Genomic DNA, 16,911 nt, shown 5'->3' on the forward strand with positions numbered 1-16,911 from the left:
AGGGGACCCTAACTTTTACCTGCCCATTTGAACAGAGGTTAATCCCAGAGGGTGACATGCTAAACTGATATGTTAGTCCTTTGTGCTCCGTTTTGGAAGGTGGGCAGAATCGGCCAATCATGAACACTGTCTGTTTATTCACTGCAGGAAAGTAGGTGTGATCCTGTGAAAGCAGGATCTCACTGGATTGTGAGGTGCCTCAGTCCAACTCCATCAGCTAATTGTCATGCTGTCTCAGTGTGATCACAGTATTTTATCTGTACAGTTTTTTTTTTTTAAGGCCATGGTCATGATTTTCTGAGCTATCATGATTAATCATGATAATCATCATTATCTAACATGGTCAATTTCTCTAACTTAATATAGAGCGAGGCTCTATACCTTACATTCCAGGTCTGAAGGAAGTGGCCCGCCACATCCTCTACTTTTGCAGCCACAGAAGTCGCCACCAATGCTCTACAAACAGAACTCTCCTCACACAAAGCAAGAAAGAAAGAAAGGAGGGACTGGGGAAATGGCACATTCGACTTGGTCAGTGAATTTTGTTGCTCCATCATTGTCCAAAGCAGCCAATCACACATGAGCAGAACAAAACGCGTGCTTGGTGATGTACAAGTGGAAGTGAAGCAATGGACTATGGACAGGAGGTGGCAGAGGTCAGAAAAACATTTCAAATAGTTGAATTCCATAATCAAAAAGAATTTTACCGAATTTTCATCCCTGAAGTACAGTGCGATTTTTATCACATCAATTGCTCGAGGCAACCATTGAATATAATCAAATCCATATAAATCATTCAACCCAAAATTCAGGAAAATTATGTTTGCACTGAACACCTAAAAGCAGTAGAGATTGCATTTTTTTTCAAGCAGCAGGAGCCAGTTTGGACAGTTGGAATTGCAGCCAGGAGAATATAAAAGCAATTCAGTTGGTATCATAAAATGTACATTCAGCACTCGCCAAGGTTATCATTTATTTATTTAAAATGGGTGCGAACATGAGCTTCACTGAAGATTCAGGCCACAAAGTATTAAGAAGTTGGTTGAAACAAAACAAACCATTCTGACTATCCAATCTCAAATGATAAATACGGTCAATTCTGCTAAAACATAAATATTCACCTCACTTCAAACTGGGTTGTGTAGAGAATAAAACCAATGGTATTACCTCTTCATACCTCCAGTGTTTACAACCTCGGATTAATCCGGCAATGATTTCAGCTACGCAGCGCTGAGCACTTTCATGAGAATCCGAGACAAGACGTTCCATATGTGGCTTTAACACTGGTAAAAAGGCCACATCAAAGTTTCTGAACAAACCCTATCATGGAAGAAAGGAACATAAACAGATGTCTAATGTTCAAAACTTGACACAAAACTGTTCAAATACATATTTTTCACTTTTATTTCATGCAGTAAGTTCAGATAAAATGATTTTAAAAAATGCAATCATAACCCTGTTGGGAAAGCTTGAGAGAAATACAGCAAAATGTGAAAGAAAGGACTTTGTTCCATGCACTTTCATTTCTCCCCTCACTCCTCACCCAGCCACAATCAACAAACTTACAACCTGTCCAAAAAGTGCATAAGTCAATAAAGACCAGGAATTCAAATCAATTTGCTAGTTGAAAATCCAGAGCCTGCTGGACTGAACTGATTAAAACTGATTAAAATTTTAAATCCATTCAGCTGATATTTTTTCAATAATAACTTCTTGGAAATTGTAGAAAATGGATTTTATTCACAGGTTAATTCTTTAGTTCAAACTTTGAAGCAAAGAAGCTTTATGGTTTTAAGATAAGTAGTTAATTCTTCCTCTCATGCTGGGATATAATTCCACGGGGCACGATAGCCCTCAAGTTCCTCATCAAAAGATACATGTTTTAAGCAAGAGTCTGAACGTTTTGAATTAATGGATGTTTTGATATATGGGGCATGTTACAAATGGGATAAGGCAGTCTGGCCATAGGAATGCTGCCTCAGTCTTCAAAGAATAGTTAGATAAAAACCAATTACAGTACGACAAGTAGTCTTAGCAAATCAATAGCACAAACCTAATTTCAGTTCACTAATTGGTTCACTAACAGTTCACCAATATGACAACATGAGGAACAGGTTGTTGAATGTGGATTATTTTTTCCTGGCTTGTTACAATCCCCATTGAATCTGATAACTTACAAAAAGTAATTTGAACTTCCAATTAATAGCTGAACAGATGACAAGATTTCATGTTTTAAGACATTTACTGTAACAAACAAACTAAAGTTGCCACTGGCTAAACACTATTTTTTGTAGGCAACTTGTACTTGTACTGTGGGGGCGGCACGGTGGCACAGTGGTTAGCACTGCTGTCTCAGCGCCAGGGACCAGGGTTCGATTCCCGACTTGGGTCACTTTCTGTATGGAGTTTGCACGTTCTCCCCATGTCTACATGGGTTTCCTCCGGGTACTCCAGTTTCCTCCCACAATCTGAAAGACGTGCCAGTTAGCTGCAATGACGGGAACAGGCGCCTGAATGTGGCGACTAGGGGAATTTCACAGTAACTTCATTGCGGTGTTAATGTAAGCCTTACTTGTGACTAATCAATAAAAACTTTAAACTTTACTTTAAAGCACAGAGTGGAATGGAATACACCACCTTTTTATTTTTAACACAACCAAATAAACAACTTCACAGATATCCGTTACCCTATCCTTTAATGAGAAATTCAATTCTCCCAAAATAGTTCAAAGTGATTCTTAACTTCAGACGGTCTACTCCTGTTCTTTTCCTTTCTCAGCCGAGTAACTTCTAACACCCAGAATTGTCCATCCCGGTGAGAGTATTACTGGAGATTCTCCCTCTGGCACAGGATAGACAATCTCACAGCTTTGTTCTAAGTCTTCATAATTTGGCCTTTTCAATCCGAGCGCAAGCATGATGAACCATAGAGATGTTTGGCCGTAGCCGTGCTTACTGTCTCTGCCGGATGCTGGCAGACTAACTTGTCTGTGATTTCAGTGACGTTTTAGGAAAATGGTTGCATGTTCAAATCACATCAGGTTCACCAGGGAGAGCACGGTGACATAGTGATTAGCACTGCTGCCTCACAGCAGTGAGGACTTGGGTTCAATTCTGGCCTCGGGTCACTGTCTGTGTTGAGTTTGCACGTTCTTCCCGTGTCTGCGTGGGTTTCCTCTGGGTGCTCCAGTTTCCTCCCACAGTCCAAAGATGTGCGAGTTAGGTTGATTGGCCACAACTAATTGCCCCTTAGTGTCAGGGGATTAACAGGGTAAATATGTGGGGTTATGGAAATAGGGCCTGGGTGGGATTGCGGTTGGTGCAGATATGATGGGCCGAATGGCCTCCTTCTGCACTGTAGGGATTCTATGAAAGCCTGTAACTCAATATCACAATGGCTTCCTCGGCAACCACCCCATCTCATAGCCCATCACTATGGTAACGTAAATCATATGGACTTTGTTACCAGGCAGAAATGCTGATGAACTATTCTTTATACCCCAACTTTATTTTGTCATGGAATTAAATGGACAGTTTAAAGTACAGATATTTCCAACCTGACATTCTCAGCACTTTTATGGGACTTTAGAAACTCTCAGCCTATCCACTGTTAGCATTCAGGCTGCTGTCCTGGTCTCCAGACGTAATCATCTTGCACCTTCTTCACAATAGAACAACATGGGCCCCTCTAGCAATCAAAACAGGCAGACTTCCAAATAGGTCACATGACCGTCTGCATTTTGCCTTGAATTTAAAACACAGTCCCAAAACATAGTCATAACTTCCGAGCTCCAGGGCATTGTGTCTGACGGATACTCCAAAGATATGGTTGGCTGGCCCAGGGGGGAGTCCCATTTGCCTCTAAATTTTCCCACGAAGGAATTGCATAGTAATTGCCCAGGAAGTTCAAACACCCAATGGGCAATTGTCCTGCATTGGGAATCATCTGTAAAATAGGGGCCTGACTTACCTACCTTCGACCGAGCTGCCCTAGCGTGTACACCCCGGGAGTGCAGGGCACTAACTGCACTGCACAAATTCACCTGGCCTGGGTCAGGTCAGGCGAGATGGGATTACCTGGATTTCCAGGTAATTACAAGTGATGCGGCAATCTGACTCAATTGAAGTTATAGCCCATAATAATCTCATCAACCTGGTAACTGCAAAAAGTTTAAACTTAAAAAGTAATGGAATTGGTCCAAAAATGGGAACAAATGATCTGAATTTATTAATTGAAAAGGAGAGTGGGGAAAAAAATCAGTTTTCAAATTATGAAGCAATTGGAGCTAGAATTAGTGCTGAAGCAGAAGAGAGAGCACAGTGAAGTAAATGTAATACAGATTCCTACTTCATATTTAAAATCATTAACTTACGGAATATACTGCCACCTAGTGCAGTGAACACATGCAGGCAAAGCACAAAACATTAATGGGCATATTCTAGTCTCAGCAAGGAGAATAATGACGGATTTGTGTAACAGCAAGTGGAACATTAGATGTGAATAAGATATGCATCTAGATGACAAAGCAGAAAAACACCTTGCATCGTGATTTTCATTTCACAATAGGGAGCATCCACCACACACTGATATTAAGCCAGGCTGGTGTGTATAAATGGTATTTATAAAGCTGTCACATGCAGTAACCCTCCTATATTTATCGAACACTGACGTTTGGATTTGCCACCCGCGGATGATTATGTTTTGGCAGTAATGTTCCTGCAACTGGGACTTCTGTTCCCTCATAAAGGTTTCCCTGCTCACTTAGTCTCATGTGGTTTAGACAGAGTTGATGAGGAAAAATAATTCTAAAACTGGAAATTGCTTTCCTAATCTAAAAATACATAACTAATTATGACCAGAGCAAATCCCTCAAGGTCAATAACCTAACCATACTACAAGTAATTTTAAAAAATGGTCTAAATGACTTCTAACGTAATTGTTTTTTTTCATGCAAATTATCAATTTTTAAAATATTAAACAGCAAAGAGGAAAATAAACAGGAATTAGCCATGGCTTAGTGGTAGTTCTCTCGCTGCTGGGTCAGAAGATCATGAACTCTCAAGCCCCACACATAATCTAAATGAAGACTTCAATGCAATACCGTGAAAACAAAAATGTCAGATTTGATGCCTTTTGGATCAGATATTAAACCAAGCTCCCATCAGCCTCAAGTTGCTTGTAAAAGATTCTGTGGCACTACTTGAAGAACAACCAAAAGGTTCTCCCGGTATCCTAGCGAACAATTACTGCTGAATTTGCACCCAAAATGGATGATTTTATCACTGCTTTTAAGTGACCTTGCTGTACATAAATTGACTACCGTGTTTCATAATTTACAATAATGACTAGATTTCAAAAGAACTTCACTGGTTGTCAAGTACTTTGCACATCCTCAGGGTGAGAAAGGTTCTATAAGGTGAAAGTCCTTTGCAAGTAAATCAGCAAGTCACTTTAAAAAGGCTCTCAGGAATACATTTGTAAAGTAGGTTTAACAAGATATAGTTGGAGGCAGCTACAACAATGACCGATGTCTCAAGAATGTAACTCTGGTCAGTGACTGGGAGTCATTCATTACAAAATTAGACACGAGTTAATAATTATTAGCTTATTAATATTAAAAGCATTAGACTGTGTACCTTGAATAGGCAAAACCTGCGTGGATTAAATTTGTCCTTTCCCTTTCGGTCTTCCAAGGATAAGAACTTAATTAATTGCTCCATAAATTGTGGGTCAGAAAAGCGATCATAAATTACTTGCTCTGCCTGCAAAGAAACATATTTAAAAGTTATTAATTGTGCCTGTGCAGGACATAGGCAAATCACAGTAAAAGATACTAAACCACATTTAATTAACATGCAATTAATGATTTTGCCTCTGTAAAAAATCTTCAAAGAAGGTGCTTGTTATTGACAACATTTAATTGCATTCTACCAGAGCTTTCATAACCACAGTCTCACAAACAGTGCATGCAGAGATATCACATGGAAAATTCTGAATACACTGCTTTTAAAATCAATCCAGTAAGCCTATCCTGTATTACTTGAGTAAGGACCAAGGGGATATACGTTGCCATATTCTAAACTTAAAAGGAAATATTAAAAGCGGCAGGTGAAGAAGAAAGGAAGGAATAAGTATTTTAATGTAATGAAGCAAAGTAGGGATCAGGATTCTTCTCAGTATTAGGTGACATTTCCAGAGAATGCAGAAATTTTTAAACACTGACCTATTAACACTGACATGGATAGCAATGCAGTATTTAAACTTACATTGCTAAATGCTTCCTGATTGGCAACCCAGGAATAAAACAAGGAAACTTTGCCCTACTGCTATAGAGATGCTTGCTGATATAATCATTCTAAAAGTTAGTGAAGCATTTTTTTCTCTGGCTTTCAGAACTGATTTAATAATTCTCTTGAAAACCATCAGTAAGGCAGCAAAACAATTTACTCCAGAGGTACTTTGAGCTCTTTAATGACTTTCATTCTTAGCAACATAGGAATGAATAGGAAGAATGTGTGCCTCCTCTTTAGTATGCCTTGTAAAATTCATAAAATGTAAAATTCATAAAATAACTTAATGTAACAACATGGGCAAAAATCTGCTCAGGCCCCTTAATGACACTGTAGGTGCTGACAGTGGATGAAGACATGACCCAAATTGACAACCCCACAGACAAAAATCACTCTTCAAACTTCAGCTAAGGGTGTAGGATGCCGTGTTACAGTCATAGCTAGGGTGTAGAGAAAAATCAACTTAGTGCAAGGTAGGTCCATTCAAAAGTCTGATGGCAGCAGGGAAGAAGCTATTCTCAAGTCAGCTGGTACATGATGTCAGGCTTTTGTATCTTTTTCTCAATGGAAGAAGGTGGAAGAGAGTATGTCCGGGGTGCTTGATCATGCTGGGTGGTTTTCCGAGGCAGCAGGAAGTGTAGACAGAGTCAACGGATGGGAGGCTGGTTTGCATTATGGATTGGGTTATGTTCGCAACACTTTGAAGTTTCTTGCAGTCTTGGTCGGAGCAGGAGACATATCAAGCTGTGATACATCTGGAAAGGATGCTTTCTATGGTGCATCTGTAAAAATTGGAGAGAGTCGTAGCGGACATGCTGAATTTCCTTAGCCTCCTGAGAAAGTAGAGATTTTAGTGGGCTTTCTTAATATAGTGTCGGCGTGGAGGGACCAAGACAGGTTGTTGGTGAACTGGATACCTAGAAACTTGAAACTCTCAATCATTTCCACTTCATCCCTGTTGATGTAGACAGGGGCACGTCCTCTACGAACTTCCTGAAGTCAATGGACTCCATCTATAGCTATAATATCCTTTCTGATGGAAAGGGGCCAAAATTGCATACAATACTCCAGGTGCAATCTAACCAAGCTTCTATACAACTGAAGCAATACTTCGCTACTCCTGTACTTGAATCCTTTTGCAATAAAGGCTAACATTCCATTAGCTTTCCTAATAGCTTGCTGCAACTGCACATCAGCCTTCAGTGATGTATGAACAAAGACACTCCAGGTCCCTTTGTACATCCAGGTTTACCAAATAATCCCTAATTGATTACTGGAAAATGTTAATCAACACTGAAATAGCTCTTACCTCTGACATTTCATTTCTACTCCTTCCTAGTTTAGGTTGTTGGTCCACTGGGGCATAAACAAGTAGCTTCCTAATTAGAGAGAAACACAAAGATTTACACATATTCATCTTTCAATTGTTCTTTTAAAAACACTTCACAAAACTTCACTTTCACCATAAATCACTCTGTTATAGACTATTAACACACCAAACAAGATTACATGCTTTACAAGAACTATGATGGCATGGCTTATATTAATGCATTACTTTGACATCAGTTCACTTGATGTTGAAGTATTCAGCACTTTCAACTGAATATTTCTAATTCTTCAAATGTTGGAAGCAAGTACCTCCACTGTTAATTTTATAGAGCATGAACTTTTAAGGATTTGAATGGAAAATATTCATATAGCTTGCATTTCCAGATATAAAATATACCATCTTACTCTAATACTTACCGTGGCCAGGTGTAGTACCCCCAATGTGTCTTTTCCACAAATAAACAGGCTTCCCATTCCTCTTTAGTCCTTGGCAAATTGGAACTATTGTAATGGAGCCACTTGTTATCAGGCCTGTCTCCTGGCTGGATTGTATTTGGGTGGGATCCATCTAGTTAGGAAATGCACACAATACGACGCACAATATTTATGAGAAGAAGCTTTAAAATCAGAAAGCCTTAGGGTCAAAACTTTATTTCAAATTTTCGCTAGTGAACACAACTGTGCAAAATACATATGAAAAGTATTCTAATAAATAAGCAAGTGTAACAGGTTTGTGTGAAGCAGGTGACTTTGGACTTACAGTTCCCAAAGGTTCCCAGCACCTCGTGGGCTTATTGTAGACAACTTGATAAGAGTGTGATTGCTATAAGTTGTCAACAATTCCATTATCATTGCATCATGTAACAATCAGGATAATAGACAATTTGGAGTTTGGTCTTTATCGTTTAGTATGTCCTATGTTCTATCATTTAGTTGCATATTCAGCATACAAAATTATTTTTACAAACATGTTAATTCTGCTTTTACTGTAAGCATCCTTATTCACATCTTTAATGTTTTCAGTGAGGACAGTAATGTTAAACAAAGACTTTTAACTGCAAGTAAATGTTATAAATATTTCTAATAAGGAAGTTCACAAATAAGGGTCCTTGGGATGTGAATACTATAAGTAGCATCAATTCCAGCCTTCTCCATATAGCTAGCAATCCTGTTGAATACATCCAACTAGTGCAAAGTATGGGTGAGATCGTGCAAGCATAAGCAAGAGAATTTAGTGCTGGGATCATAAAAAATTTCAACATTAAAACTCAAGAGTAGGCAGTTGGACGCAAGTATAATTTCACGTGTACTCTGTATTCTGCAGTAGTCTGTCTGCAGAGGTAGATATTAAAATCAAATGTAAATTTTATGTTGGAAATACCTCCAACACAAATTTGAATGAGTCCAAAGGTGCCACATATTACTTGTATTTAAATTAACTGATGTTCTTTCAGGTCAATTCACTTCACAGAAGAGAACAAATTCTAAAACTTTGTTGTAACTTTTCATGCAGAAATCAGTGACAAATAAAAGATTTAGACAAAATTGTGAGGTTTCCAGAATCATTACAACTTGTGCCACACCTTTAAGAACATTCCAAGCTAGAAATGTGCAACTTGTTCAAAATGTTTGCATATCTTTTGATAGGTTACTCTAAACAAAGTACTTTAACATTTAAATAGAAATATCACTGACAAATTCATCACAAACATCATTTCTACTTACAAACAGTGTGTGGATCAATCTCTATTTTTTTGTGAGGTTTCTTCAGCTGCTTCATGATGCCAGCCACAGCAGATATTGCCATCTACAGATGAAAGCAATTTAGCACTGGTCACATGTAATTTCTTGGAACTGCCACATACTCTGACTGATATTCTGAGGTCCCAACAACATATCATGTGTGTCTGTGTAATCCAAGGCATTCAAAATTACCATCGGAATTCCTGGTTGAAATTATGGCTTTGTAGTCACTCCCAATTCCAATCTCTGCCATATAGTATTTGCCGAGGCATTTGCTGCATTTCTGATTTTTTGGTCATGAAATGCTTCATTATACAAGTCAATAATTGTAACTTTCCATATGTTTAATATATATATATAAATAAAAACCATGATGCAGGATCAAGAACTATGGCACATCAATTTATCAGACAACAATTCAGTTTAAAGAAGAAAGCAATTAGTGTTAATTCTCATTATTGCTCGAAACATTGGTAATTTGGCCCATGTTTTCAGCACTTGCAGGATAGTGCAGGCTGTGGGGAAGTTCTCTTCCATTTTACTCGTACGATGATAATGAACATCTCAATTGATCTTTTATCTCTGGATTAAAGGGATTTTCAATTAAGCAATAACTTTCTGGGGGTGGGATTCTCCCAAAATAATTCTAAGTGTCGCATTTGCATAAAAACTGGAGTAAATCCCACTAGTTTTTTTAAGTGGGACTTTCAAAATGAACCTCTCACACTCTGCACTGCAGAATGCACTAGCGTGAATATTAAAAATCAGGGGTGGGGCCTATTCTCACTTGAGAGGCCACTGGGCTTGCTCCGATCTGTCATAGTGGAGATTGGCGCATCCGCAACCCCCTATTGCTAGCCATGTGACCCAACTACACTCCAATCGCTGACCCCCTGGAAGTGTCCCTCCCCGCCAGGGCAGTCCCGATCTCCCATCCTCCGCATGCCACCGGCAGGCCAACCCCGATTTCTGGCATGGAGCTGATGGCGCCAGAAATCCGGCGGCCAGAGATGCGCAGAGGCTATGGTGTCCAGCAGGCAGCCCGCTACACGATCTCCGCTCGAGTCCCCGGGCTCAGAGAATCGCCCCCCAAAATCTTTTACATGTACCAAGTACATTACTGGCTTCGGATGATGGTCTGCACCTTTTAACATAGAAACATAGAAGTAGATTTTATGGAAAATACTTCAGTAGAAGAGGTATGCACATTCTCCATCAGCAACGGAAGCAGCAATATTTTGGAACATTTTATTTTCTTCCCCATCTCCTAGGGGCAGAAACGTACTCTGGAATAGTTTCACAATCAGCTACAGTATTTCCGGTCCTCATACCAAGAGTCATTCTTCAAATATAAACTCAACCAGTAATTGAGGGTAAACTAAATGATGATTCATCCATCACGTCCTCACCCATTGTCCACACTGATGCATTTTCAGTAGGGATCATTGGGCAACATCAGAAGTAGTAACTAAGTGCATGCACTCTGGTTGCTGATCGATCCCATGTGTAAGTTTTTTTCCCCCCATTGCTGGCCTATGCAGGTCGACAGCTCAGTCGGCACAGCATTGGCAGCCATTTATGTCACCTCACTTTGTTTCTGGACAAAGGGAGCAAATCTCTCACTTCATTCACTATATATGACACCTAATTTGTATTGCAGCACTGCTTCTGTATTTCCTATGAAAATCTATCACGCTGCTTTAGGTACTTTTCCCCCCAATCTATCCTTTCCTTGTATGAAAGTCTGGAATCTATTTAAATACCCATTTAAGCACACAAAGTTGAAATGTTCCTTTCCTAAGGCTGCTGTCAGTAAATATCTTTTGCAATTAGATAAAGAGCAACACACAATGGTGTTTCAAAAAATAAACCAACCATGTAAACATTTACTTTGATAGGTAGTTCCTTTCTTTTCTAATATTCAACGTCACATTTCCACCCTAACTGGATGCCTGATTACTGGTGCCTTGTAATAATTCACTTAGACTATGCTAATCATGCAACATCCTTGTTAGAACATAGGCTGTTTTATGCCCTCAGTTACCAGTTTCTTTTACTTTTTAAAACTTTAAACCGGTGCTAAAGATCACCTTAAGAAGCAAATTTGATTGTTAATTTTAGTGCCCCAATTTCCTGAAATCACCCATTTTGATTCTGAAACTTGCCAAAGACATTGATCTATTATCTATTAACCCACTAAGGTGCCAGTTTGGGTGGCACAGTGTTAGCACTGCTGCCTCACAACGCCAGAGACCCGAGTTCAATTCCGGCCTTGAGTCACTGTCTGTGTGGAGTTTGCACATTCTCTCAGTGTCTGGGTTTCCTCTGGATGCTCTGGTTTCCTCCCACAGTCCAAAGATGTGCAGGTTAGGTTGATTGGCTATGCTGAATTCACCCTAGTGTCAGGCAGGTTAGCAGGGTAAGTAAGTGGGGTTGCGGGAATAGGGCCTGGGTGGGATGTGGTTGGTGCAGACTCGATGGGCCGAATGGCCTCCTTCTGTACAGTAGGGATTCTATGATGATTCATATTTCATGCAATTGATGAGGTGCACCAGAGACTTGGAAATTAAGTACCAAAAATCCAATTCCTCTCTTTGCTTAGACATGTGGAATTTAAAACAAAGAAAACCTACCTTCCGGACAATTAAGGCATCATGATTGAGACTCTGTATGAAAAATTTGATTCCTCTCGTAGGTAGTGGCACATCATCTCTCAGCAACAGGGAAAGGAAACCAATGGCTATTTGTTCAAATTTCCATGGTCTAAAAAAAAAATCAAAGTTTCCTGATTAAAAATAAAAGTCGTTTCATGATTTGTTAAAAAGTATTTGGTTGCCAAACATATCATAACTAATGAAAGAAATGCAATGTTAAAATATCCAATTCTGTGCATCCATGGCAGTGGTGAAGATATTCTTTTTGCAATAATGTGACCAATAAACCTGAAGACTCAATGATGCATCATAGTTCTTCTTCTGGATATTATACGAGTCCAGCTTACCATGCAACAAAAATCAGTGCATTTACCAGTGGATCATAATGTAATAGGCTGCCATTGGTCTTATTCTTCCACTTAAGGATAGGATATTGTAAGAACGGGGACAATTCTCCCAGCCTTCTACACTGCTCTAGCAGCACAGCGGGCTGGGAGAGGGCTCCCTGCTGGGTGCCATGGCCTCTGCCCGCCGGATTTCCGGTGTCGTTCGCTCCATGCCAAAAATCAGCACGGAGCAGATTTGAATATTTAAAATCTAATTTAAATCCTATTAGCAGGCCTGGGACTGAAGTCTCCGGGCCGGCTGGTCTCCATGCGACCACCCCACCCCCAACCCCAAGCAGGTGGCCCGACCCCGCTGGAGTGAAGGGGAGCCATGGAGGTCCCCCAAAGGTCGGGGATGCTCCCAGGCATTATCAGTTTGGCAGTGCCAGCCTGGCCCCCTGGCACTGCCCAAGGGGCAAAGTGGCAATGCCTAGGGGGCACCTTGGCACTGCCCACCAGGCAGTAGGCAGTGCCAAGGGGGCAAGGTGAGGGGTCCCGCTGCCACACTGCACTTTGGATCAGCGACAGAGGGAGGAAGGCCAGCAATCAGGGGGGTTGGGAGGGGGTTGGGGCTGGCCTGGACACGCCCGGGAGGCCAGTGATCAGTGGGGGGGGGGGGGGGGGGGGGGGCCTCTTCAAGCCAGTGTTGCGGGACTGGCCAGCGATCGGGAGGCCAGCAATGCAAGCTATTGCGCATGCGCCGATCTTGGTGCATGCGCAGTGGCTCACTGGGTGCTATGCTGCCAGTCCCTCCAGCGGGAATAGGTCCCGCCCCCAGATTTTTATCATGATTCACGCTGAGGCACTCTGTGCGGGAGATTCATTTTGAAAATCCCACTGAAAAACCAGTGGGAGTTACTCCAGTTTTTACGTGAATTTGGCACTTATTATTTCTTGGGAGAATTCCACCCAATATATTTAATATTTTTCTACAGTGGAAAATTGTAAGGAAAGCTGCATCTTAATGTGATGGCTCTGTACCTCAAACGTGTTATTTTCCTCCATTGCCATATTTCTTTCTGACTTTACCTCCTTCCCTTCCTCCTGGGGCACAAACCTATTCTGGAATAGTTCCGCAATCAGCTGCAGTATTTCAGGCCCTTGCGTAAAGAGTCATTCTTTACACATGAATCCAACCAGTGAATGAGAGAAAGCTAAATGATTATTCACCCATTAAAGCTGAGCCAAATACTATCCTCAAAACGCTGTCCACACTGATGCATTTTCAGTAGTGATCACTGGGCAACAACAGAAGCCGTAACTAAGTGTGTGCACTCTGGTTGCTGATCATCCCCATGGGTAAACCCAATTGCTGGCCTGTGCAGGCAGGCAGCTCAGTCTGTGCAACAAGTGGCAGCCATTTAAAATATGCCACCCGCACCACTTTTCCTCTGGACACAGGGAGAAAATCTCTCGAGGTTCATTATATATGACACCCGGTTTGTATTGTAGCACCGCTTCTGAACTTCCAATGAAAATCTGTCGATCAGGGAATTTCCCCTCCAATGTATCCTTTCATTGTGCAAAACCTGGACCGTATCGCAACACTTGTTTAGGTGGGTAGAGTTGAAATGTGGCATACTGGAAACTAAAGACATTACATTGAGCTATCAAACCAAAAAATAGGTTACTGTACAGTTTTAAAAACTTACAAGTTTCGCTGCTCAAGCAAGTCCAACAAGATATCAATTAGTTTCTGATAATTCCTAAAGAATAAAAATAAATCTTAATTAAGAAGAAAACATTTAATGTAGTGCTGAATTTTCATTTACTGACGAACTCTGCTTACATCTGCTTATATTCTGCTTACCGTAAAGACTCATTATTTTTTGCTATTTGGCTCTGGATTCCACGTTCAATCTCTTCAGCAGTAATAGGAGACAAATTAGAACTTGGGTCTTTTTTCTGGATCAAGGACGCGGAAAGTTCCACACAGCAATCTGAAATCTGAGCAGACGAGGCATCTAGTTTTACTGCTAAATAACCTTTAAAATCTCATAAAGAAATAATCAGTTATAAAGTCCAAAATATGAATGGAGCTACCTGCGTGTCTTAAAACAATGAGCAGTTTTATCTATTGGGCAATGACCTGGAATACTCTTACATTTCCATCATTTGTATTCCAGTATTTCCATTATTTGTACGTTTACAAATTAAAATTTGGCTTTTCAATTAAGCATCAGGAACTGCAGGTCAAGTGCACAAAACAGCATCTTAACAACTGAAAGCCATTTTCCCTTCCACTAGCCCCACCTGACTTGACTTGTATTCACATGGATTTCAAATTGCTATCATTATTCAAGCCAGATGTTTTCCTGGCACAATCCTTCCCCGACAAGATCTTGCAACTAGAAATGGTAGTGGAAATCCAGTTGCTGCTTCACTTCAGAGATCTACAACAGTGGTAAAAACAACAGCAAGAGGACTTCAACCCTGAAGATTATATCCTTTACTTATAAGGAAAAAGTACCCTTTTTGCTGGTTCCATCTTCTTGATGCTGACTCCCTTAGACCCTTCAATCTGAAAGAAGCTGAGCATAGACCCTAGGTTCTATTTCTTCCTGACTCTCCAAATGGGCAGTTGCCATGTGTTGGGGGAGGAAACTACAGTCTGCCTCATTTGCATGGCTGCATTGCTTCACGCTCAAGTGCTCTGACTGGCCACCGCCAGTATCCCCCAGGAATTCTAAGTAATATACAGTAGAAAGAGACTTGGTTTGTGCTCAAAAGTTGAGCATGTCCCACATTCAAAGGGGAGGATAACTGCCCCAACATTTACTATCCCCATTTAGAGTATTAATAATTACTTACTCCAAAATCTAGACCGATGGTTTCATACTGCCTGTGTATCTTCTCTGCAAGATCATCGAATAGACGAACTATGGAAGGTTTCTCCAAAAACATTGCTTTGCTGAGCCCTGAAGAGACTATTGCTGGCCATGTAGCAACAATGCAGTCCCAGTCATGGAGGTTGGCCAAGCAGACTCCATTGTGGTTTCCAAGAAGACAGTACAGAGCACCCTATTTTAAAATATGAAAAAAATAATTACAACTAAAAAAATCTGAAACTACCTGAAAAATCTGGAGAAAAATAATTCAATTACGAAGAAGCAAATCTCAATTGTAACAGTACGGCAAACATTTCAATTTCAATGTTTTTATTTACTCAACTCATCAGAGGCAGAGTTCTGGATGAGTCACAGCTTGCATAATAGGCTAGGTTTGGAAGATTGTAAAAGAATTTGAGTCTTGGAGTGATGGGCATAGAGGAGAACCTTTTCAGCAGCATCATAGAATAGTACAGCACAAAAAGGAGGCTATTTGACTCAAAGCCCGTGCCGGCTCTTTCGAAGAACAATTCAGTTAGTCCTGCCTCTCCACTCTTTCCACATTACCCTAGAATAGTTAGTTCATCCTTCAAGCATATGGCCAATTCTCTTTCAAAGATTACTATTAAATCTGAATCTACCATCCTATCAAAAACTCCATCCAAATCCTAATCAATCGCTGTATAAAAAGGTTTTCCTCATGTTGCCTCTGGTTCTTTTGTCAATCAGCTTAAATCTTTGCCCTCTCATTATTCCCCGTCCCAGACCGCGGAAATAGTTGCTCTCTTTTTATTCTATCTAAACAGTTCATGATTTTAAATACTTCTATCAAATGTCCTCCTAGTCTTCACTGAACTAAAAACAACTCCATAGTCTATCCATTCAACTGCAATCCCTCATCCCGGAACTATTCTAATAAACCTCCTCATACCCTTTCCAAAACATCATCACCTTGCCTGAAGTGTGGTAGATTGAACTCGACACAATAATCCAGTATTGTGGTTAAAATTGAGATGAGAGTATAAAGAGTATAAAGAGTTTTCATAATTGACTAGATGTAGTCTGAAACTCCTCCCTAATTCAACTTAAATGAACATGTGAGTAGGGGAACAGAGTTAGGACTAAAACTACTTCAGAATTCCTAGAAATTCTTAAGCCTTCCTAGAAATTATGCAACAAGGTTTCAGCACCAAAAAGGGAGATAATCCTTGAAAGCAAAAAGAAGGTGCTGCAAAGAAATGAAAGTCTAACCATTTGCCCCTCCAATGAATGTGGGATTTGACACACTGAGCTCAGGCCAAATGATAAAAACGTTTAAGACCTAAATGAAGGAGCTATAGTGAAGACAGTAGACAGGCTACTCAAAATGTGGAAATGATAATGAGCATCACCAGATATTCACAAGACTATGCTCATATCAGAGTGGGATCTCACGAATGCCGGGACAGTACAGCAGAAGGTAAAAAAATAGGCATGGATGTGCATTTTAGGTGAAGGGAGAAGCAGATGATGATCTTGGTGAAGGTAAACTTGCTCCATTTCTAATCAGGAATTTACAGAAAAACAGATGACAACCCAGTACAAACATGTATTGCACAATTCACGAACAAGAAACAAGAGAATATTAAAAACTTCCCATTAAAACCCTCCATCCTGCCAGATTTTAGCTGCTGCAATGAT

General features: G+C 40.3%; 1 protein-coding gene across 2 annotated transcripts in view; it reads right to left on the reverse strand.

Annotated features, from left to right (window-relative positions):
* Positions 1–16,911, reverse strand: part of LOC144504497 (proteasome activator complex subunit 4-like) — a 152,361-nt gene that overhangs the window by 40,398 nt on the left and 95,052 nt on the right. For both annotated transcript variants that reach the window (XM_078229852.1, XM_078229851.1), the window contains 9 exons: positions 15,215–15,424; positions 14,214–14,350; positions 14,056–14,109; positions 11,997–12,126; positions 9,346–9,427; positions 8,038–8,188; positions 7,601–7,670; positions 5,638–5,763; positions 1,168–1,320 (listed from right to left, as the gene is read on the reverse strand). In XM_078229852.1, coding sequence (XP_078085978.1) covers positions 1,168–1,320; positions 5,638–5,763; positions 7,601–7,670; positions 8,038–8,188; positions 9,346–9,427; positions 11,997–12,126; positions 14,056–14,109; positions 14,214–14,350; positions 15,215–15,424 — 1,113 coding nt within the window. The remainder of the gene's footprint in view (positions 1–1,167; positions 1,321–5,637; positions 5,764–7,600; positions 7,671–8,037; positions 8,189–9,345; positions 9,428–11,996; positions 12,127–14,055; positions 14,110–14,213; positions 14,351–15,214; positions 15,425–16,911) is intronic.

This window comes from Mustelus asterias, chromosome 15 (genome assembly GCF_964213995.1).
Source record: "Mustelus asterias chromosome 15, sMusAst1.hap1.1, whole genome shotgun sequence".
Taxonomy (NCBI): Eukaryota; Metazoa; Chordata; class Chondrichthyes; order Carcharhiniformes; family Triakidae; genus Mustelus; species Mustelus asterias.